This window comes from Narcine bancroftii, chromosome 1, assembly GCF_036971445.1.
Source record: "Narcine bancroftii isolate sNarBan1 chromosome 1, sNarBan1.hap1, whole genome shotgun sequence".
Lineage (NCBI taxonomy): Eukaryota > Metazoa > Chordata > Chondrichthyes > Torpediniformes > Narcinidae > Narcine > Narcine bancroftii.
In genome coordinates, this window is record NC_091469.1 from 47,210,096 (window position 1) to 47,228,441 (window position 18,346).

The window sequence follows — 18,346 nt, forward strand, 5'->3', positions numbered from 1 at the left end:
ATAGAAAAAAATGAAATAAAAGTGATAAATTGTACCAGAAGCACAAGGAACCCGAAATTTTATCTGTAATTGGAAAGTGCCCAAATGATAGACTCTGTACAGTACAAAGACTGAAATTTACACTATCAAAAAATATAATATAAAAATATAACGACCTACTGTGAAATTTTCTGAGCTAAATATGTATTCTTTTATCTCTCAACAAAACTACACAGAGCTTGGCATAAAAATAGTTTTGAAACAGAAATGCATCTTCAAATAATACTGGTCTTTGAGTGACCTACTTCACCCGCACTTGCTGTATTAGAGTTAACAGCTGACTACCTCAGAGTAGAATTTAACAGAAAGGATAGCTTGCATTTAAGGAATCTCGTTTCAAAACGATTTCTGGACTGTTTAAAACAATGGTTTTTTTTAAACTAATAAACTATCAACAGTTAACTTTTGATTACTACCAAGTACACGGAAATGTAAAACTGAAGAAATATTTTATACCACAAAAAGAAATCATCATAAACACTTTAACAGTTCTCTGTAGCTAAATTAATGAAACAATATTTAATTTGCATCACATGGTCAGTTTTAATTATTTTCAAAGCAACTTAAATATGGAATTCTTAACTTTAGAGATTTAGGGCACATCTTAAGATTCAAAATGCCTACCCAGATAATCGATCAGCCAAATTATTGTATGGCTATCTAAAATTGGATGCACAAAAGTAACAAAATATTGCCTACTGCATAATAAATCCAAATCACTTAAAATAACAAAAATGACATTAACAAATTGGAGAACTCTCACTCAACATACACCAGCCTCCAAACAAGTTTGTTAAAATAAAAGTACAACTTTAAGGATTTTAACACAAAATGGCCTTTAACTGTTAACAATCCAATAGTAAATTAAATTTTCTATTCAAGAGTCATTTATAATATACAATTCAACATTTTAAAGAATCAGAGCAAAAATAAAATACAGCTGAAAGTGAAAGGATATGTGAAAGGTAGCTGTTAGCATCCCACTTTCATTTGTTGTAACATTTAAAACAAAATTAAATTGTCCAATTTGACACGAAAACAATTCACAATAAAATTCCTACATCCAGAAATAAACAAAATAAACATATTTTGCAATAAGCATATTTTAAGTATATAATACTTATGTACAAAATCTACTCCTTCAATGCAATATTGCATCTGACAAGAAGTCTGGCAAAGTCAATGAACTGAAAAAATATTTGTCTTGCAAGATCAATTTTTAAGGCATTAGATAAAAGTTATAATGAAACTTCTAAAGTATCAAAAATGTGCAATCATACTATTAATACTCCTTATGAAATTTAGCAAAATTCAACAGGGCTTAGGGTAAAGGGGAGGAAGAACAATATGGCAAAACAGTTTTCTCAATATGCCACACTGGAATCTATGATGTTAGATTTTAACATGTGAAATAATAAAAGCTTTCAACTGGAATATTAACTGATCTTAGACTAGATTACATGGATCTCTTTGCAAGATATTTATGGCAGTTAAACTAGTATTAAGAAATAAAAGAATTACAAAAGAATTACAAAAATAATTTTGAATTGATTTAAACAAACTTCTATGGCTTACCTTACAGGAGTCTTTTATAACCAAAACTGACATAAATAGAAATCAGGACATTAAAAAGACTTTTATATCTCACTGGCTTAATTAATATCAGACTTCAAGTTTTTCAAGAGAGACCCAAAATGACCCAAGTCGTTGTCATGACATGAGTTTTACAGTTGGCTGAGAAAGCTCTACAAAGAGTGGGAACACTCATCCATAATCAGTGTTCCCTTCAGTGAGCTAAACTTGAAAGAAACTTTGGGCTTGGGCAGAGGGGTGGGGGTTTCCAACAGCATCAATTACATCAGCATAAAGTATTCTTACCAAAGTAGAAGACACAAATTTCTTGTTTATTTTCATTGTGTGACGACATTGTTTAATGGATTTAATGTATCATGTGTGTTGGGCGTTGGGTGGGTGGGGAGGGGGAGGGGTGAGGGAGGGAGGGAAGGGGGGGGGGAAAGGGGAGAAAATGACACTGTGTATATTCAAGAGGGAAATGTTTGTGTGTATTTTGGTCAGTATGGTTCATAGTGTGAAAAATTTTTTAAAAATTTTAAAAAGTATTCTTACCAAATAAAAATCTGTAAATACAAATATAAAATTGTCAATATTTGATATTGAACTAAATTTGCATCATATTATATCAATAGATTGTTTTAAAAGTATGGATAAATGAAGGCATAATATGTTAGATCTTGAAATTGCACTCTCAATGTTTGAGTGTGTGCCACAGCAAAATGAATTGCTGATGGACAAAGTCAGGAAGCAGAACCTTTCTGATCCCTATTAACAATTCAATACATTCTAAATTTCTAAAGGGTGGACTCTGCAAACAATCTGTAACATTAAACAAAATAAAGGAGCTAATCTTTTGAATAGTTTCAAACTTTTGCAAGTTGTATGTATTTTTCGTAGAAGCCATTATTAAGTAAAGGGATCATGGTCACTGTGCAAATGCATTGAACCAACGAGAAGAAACTTCTACCCTACATGTTAGATAGGCTCACCAGATGATTCACCTTTCTCCCATCCCTATCACCTTCAGTTAATCACAAGGTTCCTTGGCATTGAAATTCTCTCATTTAAAAATTAAAAATGTAAGTCATTGCATGCTATAAAATTACACATCAAGGGAGCCTTATCTCACCTTAGAAGCAATATACAAAACACAAGTAGCAAATGATTTCCAAATATGTGAACATACAAGGGCATTAGGGTGCAAATGCCAACACCATCCCACTGCAGTCCCCTATAAATGATAAAGCCAGAATGGGGAAAAAAGAAATGCAAGTAGCAGAACATGCATGACCATGTAAGGATGGGCAATCTTGCAGAAAACTAGCCACGGGGAATTTAAATTACTATAAACCCACTCTACAAAGGACTGAAGAATGTTAAAAAGATGAAAGAAGCCTGCTGAAGCTGCAGATTTTTTCATTTACTTCACTAAATGCTGAAGGACTTTAAAACAATTAACAAGATTAATGGTGCAAAGTTCAGTTCAAAAAGTTACATGCAAAAAAAAAATTGCCATTTAAAATTATTGTGGTTGGAAGTGTGTAATAGAGAAAATTCCAAGCCTCTTCAAACATTTTCAAACCTTTGATTTGCTTGCATTCTGGTTTTGCAACCAACTGATATCTGACATTGATTACACCATGGATGATATCATAAAACAGGACAGGAAAGCCTTGAAGTCATTCCCACAGGTCTACGATTTAAAATTTAAAAACAAATATACTTGAGAGCAAAGGCATTTTATTTTTATCTCCCCTTGGGTGGCTGCCAGATAACTCACGTTATCATTAATAGCCAGAATAATTTACCCAAATTGGTGTGTGATGTTATCTTCATTGAAAAGTTACCTGCTGTGATATAATCGATGCAATCTATTCAATCGCAAATTTCATTAAAAGTTTGGTAATTATCCCAAGAGAAAAAACAAAAAATATATTTACCATTGGATCTAATTGATAAATTAACCAGCAATATTTTTTTTAAAGTTTATTTATGTCGTTCAAAAAACAATTAGTACATAACATTTACGACAAAGAACTCTAAATACGAACGTTTTTTTTATATATATATAGAGAAATAAAAGAAACCCCCCCCCCCTTCAGCCAACTCTCCTAAGGAGAGCCATAAAGAAAAAAAATTAAGCATACATATTAAGATCTAATCAATTTAAATTGAAATGTAAATATTCTGAATATAACAACCACTTATTAATAAAAAAACTATAATTATCACGTGAAACATATGTAATTTTTTCCATTATTAAACAATATTTCATCTCATTATGCCATCTATTAATATCAATCATATTTAACCAGCAATATGATCAAATTCTCAATTCTAAGTTCCCAGTGGTGCCTTTTGCATTGATTATCCTTTCTTCCTTGTTAACCTTCACTACACCTCTTGTTGCCATGTATCATTTTTCAATCAAGAGGTAGGACAAGTCTGGACTGTTGAATTCGCCATGCCCCAGTAACAATCAGACAGCAGGAGGCACAAATCATGCAAAGCCACAGAATATTAGTCACTTCTTCCACCTTCCCCACAGCATTTGAAAATGAAAAACACATACAATTTTCTTTACTGAGTGTGAATTCTTCAGTGAACAGATTGGTGAATATTGACAGAGTATTACTTGCAACCTTTCATTTATTTAAGACTAAATTTAAAAAAAGATCAGATCAAAGGCATTGCTATAAGCAAATGCAACAAGTGATAATATTCTGGATTGAATATTTAACTGTATGACTGAAATATATACCTGGTTAGAAAAAACAACCAAGATGAGCCATCACTTCAGTTCCAATTATTCATGCTATACACTACAGCAGACTGACTTTAGATTAAACAGTGTTCAGAAGAACAATTGCTCATTTCAATAAACTAGTAATTTTGCAAAATGAGCCTCATAGTTTATTTGGACAATGGAGAACACTTTACTACGTGTTAATAAATAGAAGCAATAGTGTTTATGGATTACAAAATTAGGAGTTGAAATATAAACATTATCATGCCTTTATTTGATGGTAGTCCATGAAATAATAACACACTAATAAGTTTTTAATATATGGAAGTGAAAAATTGAGGAATCTATAAGATAAATTTTTTTAAATCATTATTAAAATCAATATTTTATTAAATTTATTTAAAATATTAAAATCAACCATTATGCATCACACTTCAAGCTTCAGAGGGAACCACAATAGCATTTTTTCAGCAAATTAAACCACAGTAGAAGCAGGAAAAAAAAGTTTTAACCTGATATATTGAAATACACGACAGGATTGAGCATTTTGAAAGACTTCATGTTACAGTCCTAAACTTAACTTTTAAGTAAATAAATAGAATTCTTGTGTTTTACATATGCTTAGATGTATTAGACATGTAAATGAGATTTTCATGCTATGCGATGAGTTTCAGCTGAATGGCCTCACTATTGTAGTAGCAGCTATGAATAATAACCAAAATACTTCAGCTTTAGATTACTTAAAAAATATTAACAGAAGGTACATCAGATATACAACAATTTTGAACCTTGAATAACACAATTCCCTTTTGTTCCATTGCTTTGTGTCTCTTTTGTATATCTGACCAAGCATATGAATTGTACAGATGATTTACTGTACAAGTCCTTTGCAGTTAACCTGATTTGCTCTATTTCCAACATACAAGATGGATGTTAAATGTACGTTCATCTCTTCTCTAGTTAATATCCTGCAAGGCCAGATCCCCTGCCTCTTCTACATGCAATGCAGAAAACCTCAATTATTGAGGGTATTAGCCAATAATAAAGCCTGTATTAAATGTAAGAAATGCTCAAATAAAAATGCAGATAAGGAACAACATACTTTATTCATGCTCTCCAATGCCATGCCCAAAAAGTAGCCTTTTAAGGGTGGTGAAGCCATTGCACACATTTCATGAATAAAGTGGATAGCTTTCTTGTGAAAAAGAATTCAGATTAGATTTTAAAACTAATTCCACGTTAGTAATTGTATAAACTGATCAATTTTTGCTTCCACTAATTGTATAGAGATTTCAAATGGCTTTGAATCAGTAACTCTTGTAAACAAAAACTCCAAATAATTTTCTTTGCTTTAATTTGTTTGCCAAACAAGGACATCTGCATGCACACACCACAGGATCACCTACCTGGGGCTGTGGTGTTAATTGACTATAGATGGCATTCAGCTCCATCATACCAGCAAAATTATGATCAAATTAAAGTTTCTGGCTCTGTTCCTCTGCAACTGGATCTTCAACTTCCTCATTGGCAGGTCCCATGAAATGACAACGTATCCTTCTCCATACTAATCAGGGACTGTTTCGACAACTCAAAAGGATTGTGTCTGCACTATCACAATCATTTTTTTTGTACAAGGATAACTGAATATTTATTATTTTCTCTTTAATTCAATATTCCATTGTAGTTGTGTTAGTAGTGTTTTATTTACAAAGTACCCTTTCATCTGCAGCATTTTTTCATTGTATATGACCATCATCACATGCCATTTTAATGAGGAAAGTTTTGCAAGGTGCATCTCCACCTCTCACATCAGCTGTCCAATACCTGGGCCTCTCCTTTTATGTATGTAATGTTACTTTTTTTAAAATCTTGGTCTTAATAAAAAGTTCCGAAACATTGGCAATGGAGAAGGCTCAGGATCGTGATGTCAGTGTGAGAATGGAAAGAGAGTTGAAATGGCATCCAACCGGGGACTCAGAATAACCATTGTGGATAGACCAAAGGTGTTCTGCAAAATGGTCCCCACCAACATCGAGGCTACATCAGAAGCACCTGTAGAGTAGATGAGGTTAGGGGAGATGGAAGTGAATTTTTGCCTCATGTCAAGGGCTATCTAAATCCCTGGATGATGGCAAGGTAGGTGGTGTTTGAGCAAGTGTTGCATATCCTATGGTTTGAGGGGTAATTACCAGGTGACACTGAAAGATAGGTGAAGAAGGACCTCATGGAGGGACCCAATCTTGCAGAAAGGAGAGAGGAAGAGTAAATGTGTCTCGTGGTGGAGTCCAGTTGTAGCTGGCAGAAATTATGGAAGATAATTGTGGAGATTGATGGGTAAAAATTGAGCATAGGAGGAACCTTATCCATGTCTGTTTGAAGGAGTGGATGAATAAGAACAGCACCTAAGAAACAGAGAAATTGCAAGAAATGGCTCTGTTCACTACATTGGAAGTGCAAAGCATCATCCTGAGAGCAGATGTGGTGGAGGTGGAAAAATGGATAGCATCCTTATAGGGGATAGGTTGAGTAGGAGTCAGTATAGTAAATGTCAATATATAGTTTGTCTCCTGAGTTGGAGTCATATACTCTTTTTACTCTAAAACCCTGCATGGAAACCAGCTTACTTGTTCACACAGAACAGAAATGTCAGTCAGGGAGTCCTTTTCCACAGCAAGCCACAGCAAGCCAGCTTCCCAAATCAGGCGGGACGTCAAATTCCTTTCCTGTTTGGACTCAGCAACACGGCTTGCCCTTTTACACTCACCCCGCTTTGCCTCTGATACTACTACTTCGCTTGACAGTTAAAAGACAGGTCTGAATTAACCACCCCCCACAAATCCAGCTTTGTCCGTTATTACAGGTAAGCAAGATGTAGATTATACCCAGCTTGAAGTATCAGTGTAAAAAGGGGAAGATAGATCTAGAAGAGAAATGGCCAAAGTGAAATTCAGAGTTGGGTAGAAATTAGTAGTAAAGTTGGTAAAATTGTTAAGTTCTATACAGGTGCAGGAAGCAGCCCTAATCTAGTCATCAATGTAACGGAGAAAGATTTGGTGGTTCTGCTACATTCTAAGAAGTACACGATTGTATTTGAGAAGATACAGGAGAGATTCACCAGGATGTTTCTCCTCAGCAAAGGTAACCAAACCTGGAGCACATGTGTTAAAAGTTAGTAGCAGGGGATTTAATAGGGATCAGTGAAAGTTTTTTTTTTAATATGCATAAAGGTGGCTTGAATCTGAAACACACTGCTTGTGTGGATGATGGAGGCAAAGACCCTCAAGTTTCAGAAGTAGCTCAACAAGGATTTGAAACATACTGAAGTCCAGAGACAAAGTGTGACTAGTACATATTAGTAATAGTATCCTTGATCATCATGGACATGGTGGGTCAAAAGGTCTGTTTCTGCAATGTACGATTTTGTTGGCTAATAATTTGCATAATTAACCTTCAGCAACTGTTAATTTAAGTAGCAATGGCTTGTGGAGTCTTTAGAAGGGCAACATTGATTTTAAAATAGGAAAACTGTTACCAGCATGTAACCCAAAAAAAATCAATGAAGAGAAGTTATCAAGTTTAACTGAGCTGCAATCTTAAATTTACCCCAGCAAGAAACATGTAGATAACACGAGAATTAAACAGTTCTGCAATACACTGATAATAGGAGTATCAGAGACAGTACCACTAGGTTGGGGAACAGCTTCTTCCCACGGATAGTAAGAATGCTGAACGACCAAAGGAACTGCTCCCACTAACCATCCAAGACTCTCATATTCATGAAACAGCATATATTTATTTATTTATATGAATACTTGTCCTGCATATGTATTTTTTTGTCTGTATGTAGGTTATGTCTGGCTGGGTGTCTCGACTGAGGACTGGAGAACACTGTTTCAGTATAAGGGAATTAGGGGTTATGGAGCGAAAGTGGGGACAGGGTACTGAACTTTAAGATCAGCCATGATCTCATTGAATGGCGGAGCAGGCTCGAAGGGCTGAATGACCTACTCCTGCTCCTATCTTCTATGTTTCTATGTTTCGTCAGGATGTGCAATCGATGACAATAAATTCAACTTGAATAATAACACCAAGACGTTTTCTTGATGACGTCTACCCTTAACGAAGATGAATTCCTATTATACACATGCAGTCTGTGTTTTGTATGTGTTATTGCTGCCATTTTCTTTCAACTACTACAATAGCAACCATTCTCTGATTAGTCCAACCATTTTTAGTTGTGCCACCGTGGCTGCTTGTATGTCCCCAGGTAATAAACAGGTTCAGTTTTTACAGACATCCACAAGTTAATTTTATCCACGTCAGAAAATACACAAAATAAAAATCATTCAAAAGGGTCAACACATCTCCACAGCATTGTAATGAGCATCAAAAGCATACATGACTGACAAGAATAATAAATAAAAATTTAGAGATGAAATGCGTCTGCTCCTTGTAGGAATATCAGACTTCCACATTTAATAGTATTCTGGTATTTTGTTCAGATGCTACTGGAGGGCAGGAATGTGGCTTACAGGTGAGGAGACCAAATCTTATACATCAAGCAGAAGGCCACCAAGCATTTCTGGTAGGGCATATTGCTATTCATTAGCTACAAGGCAAAACCAGGTAGAATAGCAAACAGCCCATCCCTCCCAGAAAATCTCAATATATTGAGATAGGAGGCCAGTAAATCAGTGAAATACACCTCTCCTACCTTAAGCACCACACCCACAATCCCTGCTGCAGTCAACCTACCTTCCTGATATTGAACTGGTCCAGACAGAATCCTCTATGTCTGCACAGTCCATCTGGCAGCTGTATTCTCAGACATCTTCAATTCATCTCTCCAAAAGGCTGGTACCCACCTGCTTCAAGAAAGCCATCATCCCAGAGCTAAATGGCATAACAGCCTAAATGAGTAATAGTTGGCATTTTAAGAGGTTGGTAGTAGCTCACATTAACTCCAGCCCACCAGCCACCCTTGACCCACTCCAGCATTCCACTGAAACAAGTCCACAGCAGATGCCATCGTCTCACTTTACGCTCAGCCGTGGAACACCTAAACAATTAGGACACGGACATTAGAATACTATTTCCTGACTACACCTCTGCTTTTCACACAATAGTACTAAACAAACTAATCCCAGCTACATGAACTTAGTCTCAGCACCCTTCCCTGCAATTAAATCCATGACTTTCTATCCTACAGCTGCAATCAGCAAGGATTGGTGACAGCACCTCCTCCATGATCATCCTCAATACCAAGGCTATGACCACAGTCCCTACTGTACTCCCTGTGCACCCATGGCTCCATAGGCAAACACAGATCCAAATCCATCAATAAATTTACAATGATACTACCATCATCGGCAGGATAGCTAACAAAGAGGTGGAGTTCAGAAGAGAGATAGAAGGGGTTACGGCTACCTAACTTTCAATTTTATTATGAAGCAGCTCAATTTAGATTTCTTAGCACATTAATGGCCACACAAGATACGCCTAGTTGGGCACAGATAGAATTGGCAGTTATTTCTGAAAAATTTTTAAATGAATTTTTATTTCGATGGAATAAAAATTTGTTACGAACTTATGATATACCAATATTGAAACATTTAATGAATTTATAGACAAGTAAATTAGATAAAATGGGATTGAAAAATAAGTGGTCGGGAAGATTACCATTATATAATAATCAACTTGTTCCTTTCACGGTATCTAATACTATTTTGAAACAATGGGAGGAGAAAGGAATACATATTTTATCTGACTGTTTTTTAGGAGGTCATTTTTGTTCTTTTGTAGAATTGCAAAAGAGATTTGATATAAGTGGTTATTCTATATTTGTGTATTATCAGTTAAGATCTTTTGTAAAACAGGTATGCGGTCGTAAAATGAATTTACTGTCTGAAACTGATTTTGAGAAATATGTGCTCTAATTTCCAAAGAAGGGTTATATATCAGGTTTGTATCGTATTTTGTTGGAAAGTGAAAGTACAATAGATTGGGATAAAGATAAAATGAAATGGGAAAAAGATTTAAGTTTAACAATAACTGAAGAAGATTGGTCGATAGTGTTCAAAAATTGATTAATGCTAGATTGGCGATGATTAATTATAGTTTTATACATCAATTATATTTAACACCCGAAAAATTTAAAAAATTTGGTTTTAGTAAGTCAGATCTTTGTTTTCGTTGTGATCAGGTTTCTGGTACTTTTTTTTACATGCTGTTTGGTTATGTGATCGGTTACAACAATTTTGGAAAGGTATTCAATCTGTATTTAATAATCTATATAATCTTCATATTGTATGAGACCCTGATATATTTTTATTAGGGAATATGCAACCGTTGATTGATTTAGAATTAGATAATTAGATAATTACCAGATCTTTTTTATTTACTTAGCGCTGGCAGTGGCCAAGAAATGTATAGCGATTACTTGGAAGAATAGAAATGTATTGTCTTTAGATAGGTGGTATTCAGAGATGAAGTTTTGTTTGGTTATGGAAAGAATATCTTTTTCTATACAAGATAAGATGTCTTTTTATGAGTTAAAGTCGACCCCATTCATTGATTATATACAATTTAAATAAGTTTGAATTAATCATTTTTTTCTTTAAAAAAAACTTTTTTTATTATATATTTTTTCTATATATATGTTTTCTTTTTTTTTTCTTTTTTTTTAGTTTTTTTATTATTAGTTGGTTTTTTTCCATTTATGTTCTTTTTGTTTTTGTTTTTTCATATATATTCTTATATAATAAAAATTTTTTGGATTAATAATTAATACTTAATTAATATTTTTTTTGTTTTTTTTATATAATCGATCTTTTTTTTAAAGATATATATTTTTTATTTTTTTTATTATACTAATAGTATTAATTCTTCACTCTTTATCGTGGGGGTGGGGAGGGGGGGGTTTAGGGGTTAAAAATATTTTTTTTTAGTCTTAGTTTTTAGTTGTTAGGGGGAGATGCCGAGATTGGTATTATATTAACTATGTTACTTTGTACTTGTATTACTTTATTTTGTATTTTTTCTGTACGTGAATTACTTACTTTCTTCATATGTTAAAATTAATAAATAAAGTTTCGAAAAAAGAAGAGAGATAGAAGGGCTTGTCCTGACACCAAGACACGTCTTTCTCAATGTCAGAAGCACCAAGGAGCTGCTTATAGATTTTCAGAAGAGGGCAGAGCTCACTCCCTGATCCGCATCAACAACATCAAGGTGGAGATGGTGGACAACTTTTAAGTTCCTGGGGTAAACTTCTTCAGTGACTTGTACTGACCCACCCATGTTCAGGCAATGGCCAAGGAAACACATCAGCACCTCCACTTCCTCAGAAGCCTGAGGAAGTTTGGCATGTCTTCTACAACCTTTAACTTCAACAGGAGCACCAATGAAAGCATCTTCTCAGAGTGCATCAATGTATGCTATGGGAACTGCTCCACTAAAGACTGCAAGAAACTGCAGAGGGCTGTATTCATGGCTCAGGCCATCTCACATTCCATCAATTCCATCTTTAAGTCCCATTATTTTGGAGAAACTGCCATCACATTAATAGACTCCTCCCACTCTGACCACATTCTCTTAATCCCTTCCAATAAGAAAAATTCTCAAGTATGCAATCAACTAGCACTGGATTCAAGCACAGTTTCTTGCCCACCATTATTAGATTAATGATCATTTAAATGGTAAAATTATGTTGCCTTTGCTCCATACCAATGAATCTCTTTTGGCTACTCTGCATATTTATATGACGTCTTATTTGTTGTACTATATATGAGATATCTACTGGTCTGCTTGCAAAACAAGCTCTATCAGTGCACCTTAGATTTTGTGACAATAAACAATACTTGAAGTCCAGGAAGGCGTGTACTCTAATCAGTTGGAATATTCTCTGTTCTCTATTATCAAAATATCCTCCTCATATGCCTCTCATTACAGAACTCCTCCCCAAGTTCCATCTTCAGTGTCACCAAAGTCAGGAATAGTCCTGTCTGTCTAAATACAGATTCCTTTTTCCAATACCCTAAAATTCAAAAGTCTCCTCGGCTTTTTCAAGCTTGGAAATTAGCCAAGGCCAGTGAAATAATCAATGCCAATCTGCAAGCTGACAAGCAGATGGGAAGGATTTCCACTTATCCATTTTTAGTAGCAATGCTAACATTGAATCTTCTTGGCTAATACATAAACTCTATCTTTATAGACAGGATGAATTTTGAGCTGGATGCTCCACAACAGAGATGTTTCCTCTATTGATGGGAGTTTCACAAGGGAATAAGGCGGCTATCTGATATGAGAATGAATCGTGGTCTTAGCCTGATGCTAATACTACAATCTGCAAAGTTCACGGACACGGACAAGTTTCTCTTGTGTCTTGGTGTGAGCTTGCAGGCGCCTCAGATTGAAGAGACTGCCATCCGTGCGGTACCGGATGTAAACAGCGTCTTCATTGTTGGGGTCTTTCATGGCTTGGTTCAGCATCATGCTGAAGAAGATTGAAAAGAGGGTTGGTGCGAGAACACAGCCTTGCTTCACGCCATTGTTAATGGAGAAGGGTTCAGAGAGCTCATTGCTGTATCTGACCCGACCTTGTTGGTTTTCGTGCAGTTGGATAATCATGTTGAGGAACTTTGGGGGACATCCAATGCGCTCTAGTATTTGCCAAAGCCCTTTCCTGCTCACGGTGTCGAAGGCTTTGGTGAGGTCAACAAAGGTGATGTAGAGTCCTTTGTTTTGTTCTCTGCACTTTTCTTGGAGCTGTCTGAGGGCAAAGACCATGTCCCATTCAGAGCCAGCTCTTCAGCGCTTGACGTCCTGCTTTGCGGAAACTGCCAAAATGTTTGGCCTGGAAGTCAGCCTGAAGAAAACTGAGGTCCTCCATCAGCCAGCTCCCCACCATGACTACCAGCCCCCCCACATCTCCATCGGGCACACAAAACTCAAAACGGTCAACCAGTTTACCTATCTCGGCTGCACCATTTCATCAGATGCAAGGATCGACAATGAGATAGACAACAGACTCGCCAAGGCAAATAGCGCCTTTGGAAGACTACACAAAAGAGTCTGGAAAAACAACCAACTGAAAAACCTCACAAAGATAAGCGTATACAGAGCCGTTGTCATACCCACGCTCCTGTTCGGCTCCGAATCATGGGTCCTCTACCGGCACCACCTACGGCTCCTAGAACGCTTCCACCAGCGTTGTCTCCGCTCCATCCTCAACATCCATTGGAGCGCTCACACCCCTAACGTCGAGGTACTCGAGATGGCAGAGGTCGACAGCATCGAGTCCACGCTGCTGAAGATCCAGCTGCGCTGGATGGGTCACGTCTCCAGAATGGAGGACCATCGCCTTCCCAAGATCGTATTATATGGCGAGCTCTCCACTGGCCACCGTGACAGAGGTGCACCAAAGAAAAGGTACAAGGACTGCCTAAAGAAATCTCTTGGTGCCTGCCACATTGACCACCGCCAGTGGGCTGATAACGCCTCAAACCGTGCATCTTGGCGCCTCACAGTTTGGCGGGCAGCAGCCTCCTTTGAAGAAGACCGCAGAGCCCACCTCACTGACAAAAGGCAAAGGAGGAAAAACCCAACACCCAACCCCAACCAACCAATTTTCCCTTGCAACCGCTGCAATCGTGTCTGCCTGTCCCGCATCGGACTGGTCAGCCACAAACGAGCCTGCAGCTGACGTGGACTTTTTACCCCCTCCATAAATCTTCGTCCGCGAAGCCAAGCCAAAGAAGAAGAAAGAAGAAAGAAGAAGAATACTACAATCAACCAAGCCTATGTTTTAGTTCCTGTTACAACCCCAATATATTTTTGACCCAAATGAAAAAAGGGAAGGGCAGTACTGCTGCAGCTCCGGTTACAGCAGCACGACTCCTGGTGAGGACTTGGGTGAAGCGGGGTCCAGAATTGTGCCTTCCAGCACTCCTCTATGGGATCCTACTGCCCAGTCATTACACCAACAGTCCAGGCCACAAGGGTTGCAGGCTCCAGAGAAACAGTAGACAAATGCAGGGCACGAGAGTGGAACAACATCTCTCTGCTGAGGACTCTACAGGGAAGGAGACCAGTATGGGGCTCACCGGCCTACAGGCTGCCCACAGAGAATGGCTCATAGACCAGCATTCGTGAGGGTGCTGGTGATGAGCATGGCTCCTCTAAAGAGTCTCTTGTGTTAACAGCTTCCTAATCGCATTAAGGGTTCAGAACCGAGGGCAAGAACTTGAATTTATTGATGGACTGGGCAAGAGGCTGTGTGGTTATGGAAGTTACGTGAACACAGGAGGCAGTGGCATTGGAAGAGTTGGTGGGATCCATGGACGCTTGATGCCTTGAAAGAAAGTATCTATTGCTTCATTTTCCCTTCCTGGTAGGAGTGCCAGACTATAACACCTCTGTGTGCAAACAAAAGTAAACACATTTTGTGCAAAATAAAGGAACACTGAAACCAACAATCAGGTCTGTCAGTTCAAAACAGAATGGACAGCAGTTTGATCAAGTTCAAAGCTACTGAGTATTTCCATCATTTTCTGTTTTTAATATTGCTAGTATCTACAGTTCTTTGGTATACTCAAGTCCTAGCTCATTTGTGAGAATAACATTATTAAGCCAAGCTGTAGTTGAATATTTCAATCCATTCTATCTATACCCAGGTATCAATTATTTGGATTTCCTGGGACATTATTGCTTTGTCCAATGTCAATGTCCGCCAATGTCCAATGGACATTGGCGACTTCAGGGGTTTTTACAAGGCTCTAAAGGCTGTGTACGGCCCCTCACCCCAAGTCCAAAGCCCGCTGCGCAGCTCAGACAGCTAAGTCCTCCTCAGCGACAAGATCTCCATCCTCAACCAATGGTCAGAACACTTCCAACCTCTTTTCAGTGCCAACCGCTCAGTCCAAGAATCCGCCCTGCTCCAGCTCCCTCAACAGCCCTTAAGGCTAGAGCTGAATGAGGTCCTCACCTGGGAAGAGACATATAAGGCAATTGAACAACTGAAAAGTGGGAAATCAGCAGGTATGGATGGAATCCCCCCAGAGGGCTGGAAGACTGGCGGCAAAACTCTGCATGCCAAACTGCATGAATTTTTCAAGCTCTGCTGGGATCAAGGAAAGCTATCTCAGGACCTTCGTGATGCCATCATCATCACCCTGTATAAAAACAAAAGCGAGAAATCAGACTGCTTAAACTACAGGGGAATCACGCTGCTCTCCATTGCAGGCAAAATCTTCGCTAGGATTCTCCTAAATAGATTAATACCTAGTGTCGCTGAAAATGTTCTCCCAGAATCACAGTGCGGCTTTCGCACAAACAGAGGAACTACTGACATGGTCTTTGCCCTCAGACAGCTCCAAGAAAAGTGCAGAGAACAAAACAAAGGATTCTACATCACCTTTGTTGGCGTCACCAAAGCCTTCGACACCGTGAGTAGGAAAGGGCTTTGGCAAATACTACAGCGCCTCGGATGCCCCCCAAAGTTCCTCAACATGGTTATCCAACTGCACGAAAACCAACAAGGTCAGGTCAGATACAGCAATGAGCTCTCTGAACCCTTCTCCATTAACAATGGCGTGAAGCAAGGCTGTGTTCTCGCACCAACCCTCTTTTCAATCTTCTTCAGCATGCTGCTGAAACAAGCCATCAAAGACCTCAACAATGAAGACGCTGTTTACATCCGGTACCACACGGATGGCAGTCTCTTCAATCTGAGGTGCCTGCAAGCTCACACTAAGACACAAGAGCAACTTGTCCGTGAACTACTCTTTGCAGACGATGCCGCTTTAGTTGCCCATTCAGAGCCAGCTCTTCAGCGCTTGACGTCCTGTTTTGCGGAAACTGCCAAAATGTTTGGCCTGAAAGTCAGCCTGAAGAAAACTGAGGTCCTCTATCAGCCAGCTCCCCACCATGACTACCAGCCCCCCCACATCTCCATCGGGCACACAAAACTCAAAACGGTCAACCAGTTTACCTATCTCGGGTGCACCATTTCATCGGATGCAAGGATCGACAACGAGATAGACAACAAACTCGCCAAGGCAAATAGTGCCTTTGGAAGACTACACAAGAGTCTGGAAAAAGAGCCAACTGAAAAACCTCACAAAGATTAGCGTATACAGAGCCACTGTCATACCCACACTCCTGTTCGGCTCCGAATCATGGGTCCTCTACCGGCATCACCTACGGCTCCTAGAACGCTTCCACCAGCGTTGTCTCCGCTCCATCCTCAACATTCATTGGAGCGACTTCATCCCTAACATCGAAGTACTCGAGATGGCAGAGGCTGACACCATCGAGTCCACGCTGCTGAAGATCCAGCTGCGCTGGGTGGGTCACGTCTCCAGAATGGAGGACCATCGCCTTCCCAAGATCGTGTTATATGGCGAGCTCTCCACTGGCCAGCGTGACAGAGGTGCACCAAAGAAGAGGTATAAGGACTGCCTAAAGAAATCTCTTGGTGCCTGCCACATTGACCATCGCCAGTGGGCTGATACCGCCTCAAACCGTGCATCTTGGCGCCTCACAGTTCGGCGGGCAGCAACCTCCTTTGAAGAAGACCACAGAGCCCACCTCACTGACAAAAGACAAAGGAGGAAAAACCCAACACCCAACCCCAACCCACCAATTTTCCCTTGCAACCGTGTCTGCCTGTCCCGCATCGGACTTGTCAGCCACAAACGAGCCTGCAGCTGACGTGGACATTACCCCTCCATTAATCTTCGTCCGCGAAACCAAGCCAAAGATTGCTTTGTCCAACTTAATAACTTAATAAAATTGTCTTAAAAATATTTCTGAAAACACACCACTGATTGCCACAATTAATGCATCCTCTTGTTCATTGCATACATTTTTAAGTCTTTTCATGTGATTACTGAACTTTAATTTTAGAAATATCTGCTTTTCAATTATCACCAGTGCAAATATATTACTCTGGCAAGTTCACCAATTAATCCACAGATTTCTTTGTAGAAGAGATTACAAACTTTCTTTGGATTAACTTAACGTGCAGCAAAGTTTACCTACCTTTGTGCTTCGGATGAAAAGGTTACCCTATTATTTCACCATACAAATATATTGTTATGATCACATTCAATTGCACATTCTGATATTCTGTAAAAAAATTCATACCTCCTTTCTTCTCCAGTGCTTCACAACCTACAATGTTGAGCTGGATGTTGTCATCATCTGGTTTTTCCTCATCATTTTCCAGAACCATCCAATTCTCCATTTCATCATCATCTTCTGATCCTGAACTTCCACTCTCTCTCATCACTCTTGTCTCTTGGATCTTTGGACATTTTCTCCTCATCCACTGATACAACTTCTTCATTTCAGCCAGCCTATTAACTCTTGGTCTTGAATGATTTGCACCAGTTTCGGATTCTGGTGCAGACTCTCCAATTGATCGATTATTTCTTTGTTTACGGTAACATTCTGAGGATTTAGCATCCTTACATGTATAAACACTATCATCATTTTCAGAGTCCAGCAAAATAACAGAGTCATCTGAAAAAGCTTCAACATTACTACCCGAGAAAATCATTTGTTTAACTGAAGTTGTAGCTAGAAGTATGGGAGCTGTGTCTCCTTTTCCATCCTTCTTCATTTCAATAATGTTGTTTGCATAATGCACTTGACTGTATAACTGGAACTCCACTTCACTATCAATTTCTGTCTCACTGGAAGACATCTCACGATACAGATCATCTTCATAAGCCTCCAAGTCATCATAACCAAACATTGTGGGGAAAAAGTAAATTATAACCTGTAGAAAATGGAAGCAAAAATATTTCAGTTTAAAATATAATTGTTCATCATTTTGCATTTATTTATACATATATATTTACAGTGAGTTACTCATTTAGGAGCCAACATTTTCAAAATATTTAAGAACTATAAAATTAGTTAACAAGCAGTGCAGCTCCTGATTCACCCAAAAATGTTCCCAATGTAAAATTTTCAGTGGAT

General features: G+C 38.3%; 1 protein-coding gene across 4 annotated transcripts in view; it reads right to left on the minus strand.

Moving 5' to 3' along the window:
• Window positions 1-18,346, minus strand: part of zcchc7 (zinc finger, CCHC domain containing 7) — a 231,281-nt gene that overhangs the window by 204,485 nt on the left and 8,450 nt on the right. For all 4 annotated transcript variants that reach the window (XM_069925879.1, XM_069925905.1, XM_069925899.1 and 1 more), the window contains exon 2: window positions 17,507-18,143. In XM_069925879.1, the coding sequence (XP_069781980.1) occupies window positions 17,507-18,119 (613 nt within the window). In that variant the 5' untranslated portion in view covers window positions 18,120-18,143. The remainder of the gene's footprint in view (window positions 1-17,506; window positions 18,144-18,346) is intronic.